Below are 15,955 nucleotides of genomic sequence, written 5' to 3'. Positions count from 1 at the left end.
CACATCCCATTCACGCTGCAGAAGTTTTTGGCGAGTCTTGCATTATACTGGTGGAACACTATATCTTTTCTATTGTGAAAAACTTAAATTCACTATGGAAAATAGTCGAAGTAACTAACTACAAAAATGGGTTAGACGTCATTATATATTATATAAATATCTGAAAATAGCACCTGAAAGTATGCAAAGATTTTGGTTTCATACTTAAAAGTTCAAATATTGTGGGGGAAGCTCAAAACTAAGAATCTTAAGGGATTTCATGGGTTGATCCGAATAAAAGCTTTGGAGCTACAGCCTTGAAATTTTACAAAGGTCTTCGAGTTCTAGTTTTCAAAGCCTCGAACGAAGATTTTTTTCTTCAATTATAACTGTTTAAAAAAAAATTTCATTAAAATATACATTTTTTTGTAAAAGCGTCTGCCAAAAATACAATTTTCAGATTTTTCGTTTTTCCTTTGCCCAATGTCTTATTTATGGTGTAAATTAAAACATGCAGCTTTGTTTTTTTTTTACTTCTTATGCTTTTGTAAGAAATCTGCTGTCAACGCGGAGGCATCTTTTTTTCGAGGGACTTCCGGAAATGGCGTCGTAATGGCCGAGTTGTGAATATTTTAGTTCGAAAATTTCCCAAAATATTTGTAAAATATGTATTTTAGGAATAACAAAAAAATAAAAAAAAGAATTTATTTTGTTATGAAAAAGAAAATTATTGAAAAATTAAAAAAAAATTATTAAAAAATTTTTATTGAATTATTGAAAAAATTTAATTTTTTTATGAAAAAAAATTTAAAATATGGCGTGTTTGATCTTTGATCAATGAAATCCATGAATAATGAATAAAATGAATATAATTTTTTTGTCGAAAATATGCCGTGTTTTGATCTTGATCGATGAAACCAATGTAACGTCTTAAAGTAAAATAAAGTTGATTTTTTTTTTTTAATAATAAAATTTCTTTAAATCACGAACTGATATTTTAAAGACGCTATTTGCCTATAACTAAAAATTTAATACAACAAAACCATAAAATAAAATACATTTTTGTGAGAAAAAATTGAATTTTTTTGGTTTTTGATTCACAATTTGATTGTGTTGCTGTTTTTGATGTTGTATTTTGTTTTTTATTATTATTTTTTTTTGTTTTTTTCGTTTACAATTTGATTGCTTAGTTGGCTTTCGATTTACGAATTAATGCGCTTTCAGCGCTTTGATTATAAATGCATTACTTATTGCTTATAAACTAATTAGGAATGTTATTGCATTAGTAAATATGTTATGTTTATATTTTTAGATTTTTCTGGTAATTTTAACTGCATTACTACAATTTTTTATGATTTTTATAATTTTTTAATTTTTTTGTTTCTAATTTTTTCAAATGTATATTAAATATTATATGTATAATGTATGTACTCGTCTATATCACTAATTGCATAAATATATAGTTATATATGCATTATAATTACTTGTATACTTATATATGAAATTTTTATGATAAATAGAATTCAAAATAAACCACGATTTTTTGGTTATACGATTTTATATTTAATTTGATATTTTGAAATTTTCCAACATTTTAGCAAGAGAATTTCGTCACCTAAAATGCAAAATAACGTAACATCACTTTTCATAAGTTTACAGCCGAAAAAAATTATATATAGAAACCACTGATATTGAAAGAAAATTTGAGTTTTGGTTATAAAGTGGTTGCATATAGGTTATATATTTGTTATAATGGTTATCTATTGGTTATATGTATTTGTTATATGTGTTATATCTGACAGCGAAAGCTGAAAATATATATTTAATTTGATGTAGCGAATCGTAAGCAATAAAAAATATAGTTTTGATTTTTTTGATGATACGTTGTTTTGCATTTTAAGTGACGATTTCTAATAATTCACTAGACAAACTATATAAAATTTGATTAAATATAAAAATAGTTTATAACTAATTAACAACTATACTTGAATTGCTTTACTAAACTAAAAACATTAAAATTAAAGTTTAACATTTTAAATTTTCATTTTGAATTCCATTCTTTAAAACAAATCGTATGGCAAAGCTTGTTACACACTTTTAAAATTATTAAGTACAAAAGCTTGAGCAACTTCAACATAACCTAAAAACAAGCAAGAACCTAAAGCAAAAATAAATATACATACATATATAAATATGTCCTAAAGTATGTTAGTACAAAGAAAAATGCTGCAATGTGCACAAACTTAGTCCAATAATTTACTTTTTTTGTTTTCTTAAAGAATTGTGTGTCTTAAAGAATTACGCTACTCAATACATTAGTGTCAATATATTACCATTATTATATATTTTTTAAATTTTTTTCATAAAACTCACACACTAGTCGCCGCGTGTGATTGTACGAAAGCGTTTTATAAAACTGTTGCGCAGGCTATTTGATAGTCTTATTAGTTGTTGTTGTTGCTGTTCCGCAAAGTTGCTGCTGCACAACACCAATTGTTGTTGTTGTTTTGTTTTTTCAGTTTCAATTACAATTTGTGCATTCGTTTCATTTGTTGTTGTTGTAAAATATTGGTGGTTGTGATTTTTGCCGTTGCAGTGACAATGGTTTTGGTGGCGGTGTGGGCGGTGAGGAGTGCCGTTGTGGTGTTTGTTGTGAGTGTTGTGACGTTATTGACGGTTGCCATTTCAATCGACTTTAAGAATATAAGTAATTGTAGAAAATATTAGTAAAATTTGGTGAAATTTTTCAATATGAAGAGTAAATGCAATCGAGCTTAAAATATTTAGAGGTGAAGAAGGTTATTCACAATGCATTGCATGAGAGGTACAAATAAAGCTCAATGCTTATTTTTTACAAGTAATAAGTAAATGTAAATCGTCACCTAAAATGCAAAATGACGTAACATCACTTTTCACAAGTTGACAAGCGAAGGAAAAACGTTATAATAGAAACCAATCAAATAGAAACAGGATTTGAGTTTTGGTTATAAAATAGTTATATATTGGTTATAAAATAGTTATTTATTGGTTATAAACTGGTTATATATTGGTTATATCTAAAAGCGGAAGCTGAAAATTTTGTGCTACAGATATGTAATATGATATAGTGATTCGTAAGCAATAAAAACTCAATTTCTCTTATTTGGATGTTACGTTGTTTTGCATTTTAGGTGACGAAATGTAACGGTAAGATAACGAAAATTTTATACTTTTGACAAATTAGCAATAAATCGAGCATAATTACCGATTTATATGTGAATAATTATTTTATATTTTTTCAACTAAGCTACTTGGTCTTAAAAATAAAAAAAAGAATATAAATAAAAAATAAAAAAAATTTTAAACAAATAAAAAAATTTTAAACAAATAAAAAAATATTAAACAAATATTAAAAAAATAAAAAATTATTAAAAAAAATAATAATAATAATAATGTCTAAAAATTTTCACAAACAATTTTTTTTTTGTAAAAAACGTACTGCAAAAATACAACTTTTACTTTTTTGTTTTTCCTTCTACCAATACCTAATTTATGGCCTTAACTAAAGCCCCCAATTTATTCTTTTTCCCTTTGATGAGCCTATACAATATTTTCTGCTCCAACGCGTAGGCACATTTTTTCATCGGGGTGCCCTTAATGACGTCCTAATGAGCGCGTTTTGAATATTGTCCACTGAAGACTGCACAAAATCTTGGAAAATATCTTTGGAATGATAAAACATTTAATAAAACATTTCATTTTTTATATGAAAAAGAAATATTGAAAATTCTAGGTCGTGTTTTGCCCAACTCTCTCTAAATTTATTTGCTATGTTTAATACTCTCTTCGGGCTTTTCTGTTGATTAGGGTTCTCAAAGTGTATTAATAAGTAGCCGGTAAGCGATGAGCATATAAATCCACAGTAGTCGTTACACTGTGGATGCACATTTTTATATTTACTTTATTTTATATACATACATACATATATGTAGGTATATTTCGTATATATGTAGGTAGTAAAACTGACAAAAAATAACATTTCCGGAAAATTTTACAGATTTTTAACTTGTTTTTGTTCGGAAAAAAGCACGAGCAGAAAAAAGAAAATTACGATCCAAAAGTGGAACCTATTTGTTTACTTGCGTTAAAAACAGTTTATGGACTTCCTTGAGCATCCGAGTAGAAATATTTACGATCCAAAAGTGGAACGTATTTGTTTTCTCGCGTTAAAAATAGTTTATTGACTTCTTTGATCATGCGAGAAGAAATATTTACGATCCAAAAGTGGAACGTGTTTATTTTCTTGCGTTAAACAGTTCCTGGACTTCTTTGAGCATCCGAGAAGAAAAAAATTACAATCCAAAAGTGGAACATATTTTGTTTTCTTGCGTTAAACAGTTCATGGACTTCTTTGAGCATCGGTGAAGAAAAAAATACGATCCAAAAATGGAACGTATTTGTTTTCTTGCGTTAAAAACATTTAATGGACTACTTTGAGATCCAAAAGTGGAACATATTTTATTTTCTTGCGTTAAACAGTTCATGGACTTCTTTGAGCATCCGAGAAGAAAAAAATTACAATCCAAAAGTGGAACATATTTTGTTTTCTTGCATTCTAGTGCCCATGTGGACACACCATTTATTAGGTTAGCTTCTAATAAACTTCTGGTTAAATTTTTAATAAATATTTTTAGATTTTTTTTAATACATGAGTGAATATTCGAGTCCCGATCACTGCGGCCCTAGTATTTTGCAGTATAAGTAAGATGCTCGAACATCCTCAGACTATACTGTTAATTATTTTAGCTTTGTTTTTTTATTGCCTTCTCTTCTCACGCTCCCCTGACTTTAGTATAGTCACAGAACTTTGTGAATACCCTTTAAAAATTAAATGAAATAGCTTAAAAATATTACAAACAGGTATAAAATAAATATAAAAAAGGTCAACTTAACAAAGATATATAGCGAAAATAAAACTAAAAATTTAATATTTTATAAATTGTTTTTTATTCTTTACATTTGTTTTTTGTTTGTCTAATTTTAAATTAACTGCAATAATCTATTTAACTTGTACCCATAAGTACGAGTTTATATGGAATTACAAACTTAAAAAATACCAATAATTTTAAGTTTTTTGTTTCGGAAATTTCAATAAAAATATAAATAAAGACAATTCGTACATTTGAAAACAGAAAAGAAGATAAAGCAAAGCAAACAACACAACAGCAAAGCAAAGTTTGAATAACAAAAGAATATAAAAAAAAAATATTTTTTATTTTTTTTTTTCGAAAATTCAAGAACGTGAAATTGGCGAAGTAAGTCAGTGCTGACACTGGCGCACAAGAAAGTAGTAAAGAAAATGTTTTCGAAATCATTATCAAACGAAAAAAATTTATATATTTACACTAGAGCGGGTCGATTTCTTGATCAATAAAATATCAAAATGTACATTCATATACATATGTATATTTTTTTTCAATGTCAAAAGCACTTACTCTTCAATTGCTAAATGATTTGCTGTTGGTCGTAATGCTACGGAAAGCTGCTAGTTGTCAATCAGTCAATGTTCATTTAGCTGCTTGAATTTAACTCAGAGTTTGTAATAAATATTTTTTTTTTGTAAACAAAAAAGTTTTTTTTTGATAAATTTTCATTGGTTTTCATTGCAATTTTTCGACTCTTTCGTAAATTTCAATATTGCTTTTGTTGTTTGTTGAGTAAGAAATTTCGCTTAAGTATACGCAATGATGTATGTGTGTGTATGTGTGTATTTGCTGCACTTTAGTTTGCCGTTATAGTAGACATTTTTAGATTTACTTTTTTAAGTTTTTGTTAGATTTTTTTTGTTTTTTTTTGTTTGTTTTGACTTTGCCACTTATTAGTTTAATCTTTGTTAATACACATTTCGAAACTTAATTTAAGCGAAAATAAAATAAAATAATTTACATGTTATATATAACTAAAGCTTAACAACTTACGCTAACTACGCTCCTGCAACTTAGTATGCATGTGTGTGTCTATGTAATACTTATTTGTATATTTGCTTTTAAATAAAAATTTAACATTAGTATGGAATTAACAGCACATTCACTGTGCGAAGACATCACTTATTTTTAACCTTTTGTTTAATTTTATTTATTTATTTCTTTTTTTTAGTTTTAAAATTTTTTATTTTAAATTTTTTTATTTCCTTTAATTAAAAAAATAATTTTAAAAAATTAAGAAAAAAATAATTTAAAAAATTAAAAAAAAAAAAATAATTTAAAAATTAAAAATTAAAAAAAAAAAAAATAATAATTTTAAAAAATTAAAAAAAAAAAATTATTTTAAAAAAATTTTAATAAAAAAAAAATTTAATAAAATTTAATAAAAAAATTAAAAATTAAAAAAGAAAAAATTTAATATTTAATTTTTTTTTTATCAAAATTCTTTTTAATTTGTTAATAAAAATATAATTTTATTTTTTTTTTAATTCTTTTTTATTTTATAATTTTTTGTATTTTCAGCTAAGTTTAAGTGCATTGGAATTTATTGTTGGAAAAACTAGTTTCGTATACGTAAAATATAGCGTAAAAAATTATATATCAATATAGGTAGGTATGTATGTATGTGCGTATATAAGAATGTAGTTGGAATTAATTGAAGTTTTTAGGTTAAAGCAGCTGCAAATTAATATCAAACCACTCACTTTCTGAACATTTGCATTTTTTTAATATTTTTCTTTGTAATTCAAACCGCAATTTTCGCCAGTTATTTATAAAGTATGCCAACCACGTTGTAGTTCGAGTTAGCAGGTTTCGAGAAAAAAATTTGTTAGGTTAGGAATTTTTGAAAGTTCGAATACTTTTACATTTTGTTTTATTTACACTTATTTGATTAATCAAAAATAATTTTTAAGCTCTAGAACCTGCCGCTAAAGTTTAAAAAATTGTTTAATTATTATTCAAAAAATACATTTCTTTAAATTATTTTTCATAATTTTTAAACTCCCAAAAAAGAATAGTGATATAAAAAAAGCTGCCCGTAACAGAAGAATTCTAACAAATAGGTGCGTAAATTACACTTTCTAGTTTTTTAAATATAATTGAAAACAGTTTTAAATCTTTTCGTAGACTTCTTTCTTTTGGCGCCAAAAATTTCTATTAATTTTTTTTTAATTTTTAAACAGTTTCTAAATATACTGAAATTAAAAAAATATATATATTTTAAAAACTAAGCAGTGCTTTCATGAAAAAAAAAATTAAAAAAAAATTCGAAATCGCCAAAACTTTCTTTTCAATATTTTTTATGTTTTTAAACTGATTCTAGGTTTGCTGGAATTTACAAAAAAAAAAATTTTAAACACCAAACAGCGCTTTCATAAAAAAAAATTTTGAAATTTTATAAAACAACAGTTATATAATTATGTAAATTTTATGTACATTTTACAAATTTGGCGCTCAAAAGAGTTTCTCACGTTTTTGCATCGATTGTGGTGGCCATGGCTTAAAACTAGCACTAGTTATAGTATAGTTTTCAGTTTCAAAAAGTTTGGCAATGATCTCTTGGTGTTATTTATTAGAATGTCGGATTTTTAATATATAAATATTTTTTTTTTAAATTTTCACATTTTTTATTTATTTTTCTTTGATTTAACTTTTCATGCTTTTTCACACGCTTTAAAAAGTCAACTGTAAATTTATATATTTTTTTTATTTTATAACGCTACAAAAGCAAATTACTTATTTCACTACTTACGTAATATTAAATAATAATAATAATAAATGTATAAAAATTTAACTTACATAACGACGCGCTAAGTTAATATGTATATGTGTGTGTGTATGTATAAACTCTTATTAGCTTTTGCTTTTGCATTTCATACGGCGTTAAGATACAGGAAGTAATGCGTATGTATGTAAATTGGCGGCGCTAAGATGATATGACAGTTATATAAACATTATTCTGTTTCAATTCAACATTTTAGCTTTAACAAACATAATAATTAATATAATAATAATTATGATATGGAAAGTTATTACATTTACCAGCAAAGTAAATTAGTTTCTGCTGCTTCTTCTTCATTCTACAGTTATATGTATGTATGTATGTACAGTATGCATTTTCATAAAATGTAAACGCATAAGAGCATATGCTAAGTGAAAGTATGTATGTATGTAACGGCAAATGCGCGCTTAGAACTGCGTGTGCGTGTGGGTGTGTATGTGTGTGTTTAAAGTAGTGAAAACTAATATACAAGTATATAAATTCGTATAGAAGTTTAGATATGCAGCAAATATGCTTCTACATTGTTTTTGTTTAATATTATTTGTTGTTTTTCCTCCACGTACACACAGTCTACGCACATGCAGCATTTCACACAACGTCATTCGCTCATCTACTACCACTATATACTATATATATGTCTACATATTTGTCTTCTATAAAATATTTGATTGCTTTAGCGGATCACTGCTTCAATGAAGAATTGGCTGGCAGCGTGGCTGATCTTTGTACGTTAACTGCGTATGGCTTGTAAGCGGAGCGCGTCGATTGGCTGCGGCGCGGCAGGCGAACAGGCAAGTGGCGAGATGAGGCACAATGCGACAATGGTTGGGGATCAAATATGAGCGCCATTGGCGTATGTATGTATGCGGGTGGTATGAGAGTAGCAGTATGATGGCATGATGGCGTTATGTTGGTGGTTGTTGATAGCATAGCGTACATATGATGGTTACAATTGTTGCGATTTGTCATACATATATTTTCGGGAGAAATTTAGTTTGTTGTCGATTTTGTTTTTGTTTGATTTTTGGTAGGATATACGGGTTACAGGTTTGCGGGTGTCACGTGTTATTGTAATAGTTTGTATTTACCAAAATGGTTTGCCAATCATTCAGTCACGTTAAGCAACACACACAGGCAAATAAAAGTAGAAAAAGAAATGTAAAAAAGATGATTTTAGAATTAATATTTTTCGTGTGAGTACAAGTACAATAAATAATATGTATATATGTATGTAAGACTAAGTAAGTCAGTAGTTAACACTAAGCTGTAAGTTCAAAGCATGAAAGTTGAAAGAAATCTATATGTATATAAACATATGTATATGTATGTACATATGTATAAATGTACAAGTTAATGTAATTAATTAAATGGCATAAGGTATGTCTGCGTACTCACCTTGGCGATATTTTGCTGCCATCGCCGCCGCCGCTGTTATTGTTCGATGACGAGTTGGCTTTGTAGCCGAACTTCTGTATGCGCTTGGAGAGGCGTGTCACCCACAGATGCTGCTCGTCGGGCGTGCCGGCCAGCAGCAGCATTTCTTTGGCAGTATGCGGATCGTGATGCAGCTTGCACGGCACCAGCAGATCGTTATTGTCTACATGCTCCTTGTGGATTTTATTGCGGCAACTGGAATGGAAAATATTTTTTAAATAAATAAATAGTGTAATAATATATATTTTGACGACAAGGCCGCAGGCATCCTAAACGATGACTACTCCTCTTGTACTTGACAAGTGAACTCCATTTGGCATCGCAAAGCACCAAACTGCTCTATGCGTGGCTTATTGGCCTACCAGATTAACCTAACCTAATATATATTTTGACACTGGTTTCGAAAACAAGAACAAAAAAAATTGGTTATGGTGAAGTCGTAAATCGTTTTTGTTGTTCTTATAGCGTTCAGCAGTGGTTACTTAGAGGTAAGGAGTGGAAGTTATTTAAGAAATGATTTGTTTCATCGAAAAGAAAAGATATGTCGGACGAGCACAGTTGTGTGGATATGCAAAGGAGTGTGAAACGTGATCTGAAGACAAGTTACATGGCGAACAAGCTTACTACGTCAGGGTTATGACTTCATAAGTAGGAATTTAAGATTATAGAAGGTGATTAGTACTACCAAAATATGATTTAGGAGAAGACAGTTAGTATAAGTCTTAAAGAACTTTCCGTGATCGCCATTAAGTGCACATTATATGTTTTGTAAGAGGCCACATATCGTCAGTTGGCCTTAGAAGCTAACTATAGATTTTCCAGAAAAGCGATTTTGCTTCGAAGGACATTTGAAAGTATATTTCTTCAATATTTCCTCAAATTGTCTGAGATAGCGCCTTTGGGAGAACGGCCGGACAGGCTAGACCAGTCAGGTTCTTCAATCTGTGATCGCGGTTTTCTGGAAACATCATTTTCAAAGTCGATGGTACAATGGCTCAGAAACTATTTGTTGTTGTTGTTGTTGTAGCGGCAGAATTATGCCACGTTGACAGTCCTTGGCCGAATAAAAATCCCGATCCGTTCTGATTATGTGGACCCGACTGCCTCAGAAACTAGTGAAGAGATCTTATTGAAATCTCTTACTTCTCGGGATTGATCGAAGGATTTTGTTATTCAATTATAACAATTTTTTTCAAGGCAATTTGTGTTAAAAATAATACCTAAAAATCATGTTTTATTGCAACTTTGCAAAAATTATTTTTTTTTTTCAAAATCCTTCGATAAATCACGACCTGAACTCAACTACTAACGAATGATATTTTATGTTTTGATTTTAGGTGAATCCGTCTGTTATGCTGACCACCTTTTTTATCCTTTTATATCCTAAAATCCTTAAAAATTTAATACTAAAACATATTGGGGCGCCTAAAGGTATGCTATATAAAGTAACGGAAGTTCAATTGTAGTTAAATTTTTAGAAATCTTTGTGATAGATCAATTCTGGACCCCACATCAGCTTGAAGAATAAAAAAACCTGATTTCCAGTATTACTTGCGTCAAAATAATTAATTCTTTTTTAATTCAATGTCAACAAATTGAATAAAAACTGATAAAAACTAAAAGGTTAAAGGCTCCTTGGTTTCCCAAATATACACTTACCGTTTACATTCATACGCCGCTGGTGGCTTGAACATGTGCCACAGTGGTTTTGTACAGACCTCGCAGGCCGTTGGCATATGATACGTTATGTGCACGAATTCGTGACCTAAAAAAGCGAGAAACAGTGTAAATGTATATAAAAAAAAGAAGTCATAATTCATATGAGATTAAACACACCTTTATACATAATGGTGCTGGGCCGTTCGTCCGCCAACAACTGACTGATGTCCAATTGATTTTGTTCATCTGGACGCCGCGCTTCGCCCTCGCCGGCGTAGAGTAGCTGGAAAATGCGTGGTATCTCTTTGGCATCGGCGCGTATCACATCACCTTGCGTCACAGAACGCACGTGGAATACTTTGCTGCAAATGTCAAAAGCAAATAAAATATTATTTTTTTGGTTGAGAACGAGTTTGAACGCACTCACCTTAAGTCTAATATAAGCACAGGATCGATTGTATTCTGCTTGTCGATTTCGGTATTGTAAAAGATGATTTTGCGCGATGACACAATCACATATTGCCGCTTCCAGCCGTGACGGCGTATATTCTGTTTATTTGGCACACTTAACCAGCCCTCGAACACCGAGTCCTAACATATAGAAAATATAAATATTTATTGAAAATACGCAATAGAGAAACTAGAAAAGAAGATTGAATTAAACTCACAAGCACTTGGGTGTCCTCGGGATCATTGTCGGCTGAAGACAGTGAGGCGGTTTCATTGAGCTTCGACTGCAGCTGCTCGATTTCCGTGGCTTTGCAGTCGATTTCCATTTGTAGCTTTTGCTTGATCTGCAAGGAAGATATTTTGTATGATTGACTTTCGTATGAAAAGTGATAAAATATGCTTGAAGCAGCGATAAAAACTTATTTCACAAAGTTAGAATAATAAATAAAAAAGGGGGCTCACATGACTGTCTTCGATGATCTGGCTTTGCACGTCTTGCAGTTTTTGCGACAACTGGTTGTATTTCTCGCGCTCTTGCGAGAGCTCTTGTTGCAGCCGACGCATTTCCTTCTCCTTCTTACGCAACTCGGCGGATGAACGCGCTTTGCCTTTTTGCTCTGCAAGATTTATAAAAATAATAAATATTTTTTGACATTTTTGTGTGCGTCAATTAGCCTGAAGACCGACTCACTTTGCAAGTCCGTGTCGCGCCGATTCATCACCTCTGTCAGTTTGTTGACAGCCACCTGCTTCAGTAGCATTTCGGTTTGCAGTTTCTCCTTCAGCTTGGCCAGCTCTTCGCCCTTGGTGGCGCGCAGTTGCGACATTTCATCTTGCAGTTTCTTTTGCTGTTGCAAGAGTTCGTCGGTTTCCGCATTACTCTGGTTCAATTTCTTGACATACTCGGTTTCGGTTTCCTTAGCTGTCGTAAGAGCCGCCTCCTTCGCTGCCAATTCATTGCGATATTTGGTCATGAAGTCCTTCAATTCGAACTCCTTGATTGTCTTTTCCTTCTCCAGATCGGCCACGGTCTCCTCAGCTATGGAGCGCGCCAACGCTTCAGAGTCCGCACGCGCCACAGCCACTTGTACTTGGTGTTTGAGGGATGTGCGTTCCTCTTTCAGATCCTGTATTTCACGACAGCGCTCCGATATCTCTTCGCGATGTTCGTTCGCTTGTGTTTTGTAGAGGCGTGAGAAATACTGTTCGGCTTCCAGTTGATCCTGATATTCGCGCTTCAAGAGAATTTCCTTGTTCAATGTGTTTTTGATTTGCAAAATTTCTTCTTCGAATTTACGCTTCGCCTCCCGCAACGAGCTGACCTCCTTCTGCAGTTGGTTTTCGCGCGATTTCAGATGCGCAACTTCGGAGCTCTGCAAACTCAGCTCGGAGAGCAGTGTGTTCTTTTTGCAGTGCTCCTGTTCGATCTGCGACTGCAGCGCCATTACTTTCTCGGTTTCTTGGCGGCATTCACCCTCTAACTTTTGCAAGCGTTGCTGTATTTGACGATAGTCCACCGACAGCATGCTTAACTGGCGTTCCTTCTCTTGTGAGTTTTGGTCGGCCTTAATGCGCGCTGACTTCTCCTCGTTGAGCTTGGTCTGTAGCGCTTTTACCTGGCAAAATAGAAAATCGATATATAAAATTTTACTTTTAACACGAAGTATGTAAAACGCACCTCCTGTAGATTCGCCTCTTCGCGGCTAAGCATGCGCGACTTCTCGGTCTCTTGGTGCGCTTTCACTTCCTGCTGATAACGACTCTGCAACGCCTTGAGCTCAAAGTCCAGACTAGCATTCGCCTTCTCCAGATCAGAGATCTTTTCGGTTAGTACGCGATTGTCTTCGTGCGCTTGCTGCTCGCGCTGCGTCACGCGTTCCAAGTCATTCGCCATAGTTTGCAGTTTATTCTCAGACTCCTTGACCTGTTCTTTCAGCTGCGAGCGCCCATTCTTCTCTTGTGCCAGCTGCGCTTGCGTTTCGGCCACTTCTTGCTGCAGCGCATCCTTTTGAGATTGTAAGGTGGCAATCAATGCCTGCAATTGCGCCAATTTGCCCTCCAACTCTTGCTGTGTTAAACCCAATTCGGCCACCTGCTTCTTGAGCTTTTGCACGTGCTCATTCTCGTTTTTGAAATTCTCCTCCATTTCCTTTAGCTGTTTTTCCAGCGTGACGATCTTCTCATTGTGATGTAGATTATTGTTCATCTCGCGTGTGCGTATCTTCTGCTCGTTGTCGAGATTGCGCTGCGCCTCGGCGAGCAGTGCCTCAGTCTTTTTACGTTGATCTATCTCCTGCTCGACTTTCTGCAAGGCCACTTTGTAGTTATGCTGCCGCAACGCCAGGTCTTTTTCATACTCCGAGGCGATGCGCTGCAGTTCAGCTTCGCGCTTACTAATTAGTTCGATTTGTTGACGCAGCGCTTTGTCTTGCTTCTCCAGCGTTTCGGAATGATTGCGCTCGCGTTCGAGCAGTGCCTCGAGACGTTTGATTTCATTTGAATTGGAAGGACGATGCCGGTGACTGTGGTTGGCGATCGCATTCGCCGACTCCTTTGCCTCGGCGTCGACAGTGTCATTGGAGAGTAGCTGGTAATCGCCTGCAGAGTAGAAAAAAATTAAGCGTTAGATTTAAAAGTGTTGCCACCACTACTCACCGGTATACGTGAAACCAATGAAGGGCAGGTGATTGCCATCGAACGATTTCGGTATGGGAAACACTTCCTCCGGCGACTCATCGCGTTCGATATCCTCGAAGTTGCGCGTATCATCATCAGAGGACAACTCGGGCACTACTGGTGGCACGCTATCGCGTATGTTGTCAAACGTCCAGGTGTCGTTTTCGAAGAACGGATGCGCCTTGATTTCATCGATGCCATGCCGACCCAAACGCTGTGTGCGATCGGTGAGAAACGCACGCATCAACGATTTGGCGCTCTCACTTATCTCCACCTCAGCGGGAAAGCTTAACGAATTCTTGTGATCCATAATTTTACCGTACGTGCCCACAAGCGAATCCGCGTAAAATGGTGTATCACCCACAAGCATTTCGTACAGGAAAATACCAACCGACCACCAATCGCATTCGCGTCCATACTCATTATCCACACCCTGTGATTGCAACACCTCAGGACTGATGTAATCCGGCGTGCCGACGGCATTGCTCGACACCACCAAGCCATTGGGACCCATGCGCATACATGTGCCGAAATCGGCCAACTTCAAGTGGCCATGATGATCGAGCAGCATATTATCCGGTTTCACGTCACGATGCACAAAACCCATATTATGTATGGTGTCCAGTGCGAGCACAACCTCCATTGTATAGAAGATGGCCCACTTCTCCGGTATCTCATACATTGACATCAGCGAGACAATATCGCCGCCCGGCATGTAATCCATGACCATGTACAAATATTTGGCATCCTGAAAGGCGAAATGTAGCTGCACGATCCAGTCTGAATTTGCGTGTGCCATAATGTGGCGCTCCTCCCAGAAGAAGGCGGAGTCGGGACGCTTCATCATTTCGAATTTGGATAACCGTTTCATGGCGTACACTTGCCGCGAGGATTTATGTCGCACCAGTTGCACTTCGCCAAAGGCGCCGGCGCCGATCAGTTTGATAAAATCAAAGTCTTCGACATTCATACGCAGCTGGCAAATCTGCTTTGACATCGGCTTATCTGCAATAGAAAAACAGAAAAAGAAACATTTACAACTCTGCGCCTACATACAATGCAATTGTTGTTGTGTTGACTTACATTTGGTGGCATATTGCTCGATATTCTTTAGACGCTTCAATGATTCATGATCACAATCGTTAACCAACGCATTCACTGTATCCAGTAGGCAGTCGATGTTGCAAATACTGTGTGGATCACGCATCTCACGCTCCAATGCCTGGGCGCTGGAGCAAAAGTAGATAAAAATTGGAAATTATTAATGAAAAAATTCAGCTGAGTTGAGCAATAACATATTTCTTTGTATATATGTATGTATGTAAATATGTATTAATTCAACATCCGTTTAAATTTACTGCAAAATATTGCGAAGAATTCCCTTTTCTTATTTTTTTTCTTATCACAACAACATAATTTGCAATTTCTTGCCTTGTAAACAATATTTCAGCAGTTCTTCAAATATTTATGAAAAACCAAAAATTCACATGAATTAAGGAACTTATGGGATTTACGTTCAATTTGTTGAAAGAAAAGTACAAAGTTTGTTGGTAAACCGAAAAAATAAATTTGAAGAAAAAATAATGTTTATCTACTAGTCATTACCTAAGCCAGAAGAATCCCTTGTTAACTAGAAAATACAAGAACAATAATAAACAAAGTCGGCAAACCTCCAGTAACCTAAGTACGTGGTGTAGCAACTTCAAAAGTAAAACAAGAAAAAAACATTAACTTCGTTTGCACCGAAGCTATAATACCCTTCCCAATAAATATGCAAATAACTCGATTTGAATCGATCAGTTTGTATGACAGATATATGTTATAGTGGTGGGATATTGGCAATTCCGACAAATGAAGAGCCTCTTGAGAAGAAATCAACACTTCAAATCGAAATAGTTCCCGTATATATAGACAGACGGTCATGACTAAATGGACTCAGCTTGTCACCTTAATCATCAAAAGTTTTGCATTCAAAATTAAATATTTCAATAGGATAAAAATTTTTCCTTTT

The 15,955-nt window shown here is 33.5% G+C and overlaps 1 protein-coding gene across 2 annotated transcripts; it reads right to left on the bottom strand.

Annotated features, from left to right (window-relative positions):
* Positions 1-1,161: 1,161 nt before the first annotated feature.
* On the bottom strand, positions 1,162-15,173 carry LOC105224911 (rho-associated protein kinase 1; the record flags this gene model as incomplete). 2 transcript variants are annotated; one of them, XM_049454120.1, is given in 11 exon segments in its annotated part: positions 1,162-2,672; positions 9,121-9,354; positions 10,819-10,924; positions 10,996-11,180; positions 11,246-11,409; positions 11,487-11,612; positions 11,731-11,885; positions 11,960-12,884; positions 12,947-13,866; positions 13,924-14,949; positions 15,028-15,173. In XM_049454120.1, coding segments are annotated over 11 exon segments (4,135 nt in total), but the record flags the coding sequence as incomplete, so codon positions are not given.
* Between the last annotated feature and the right edge of the window lie 782 nt (positions 15,174-15,955).

This window comes from Bactrocera dorsalis, chromosome 4, assembly GCF_023373825.1.
Source record: "Bactrocera dorsalis isolate Fly_Bdor chromosome 4, ASM2337382v1, whole genome shotgun sequence".
Taxonomy (NCBI): Eukaryota; Metazoa; Arthropoda; class Insecta; order Diptera; family Tephritidae; genus Bactrocera; species Bactrocera dorsalis.
This window is presented reverse-complemented; position numbering and strand designations above follow the sequence as displayed.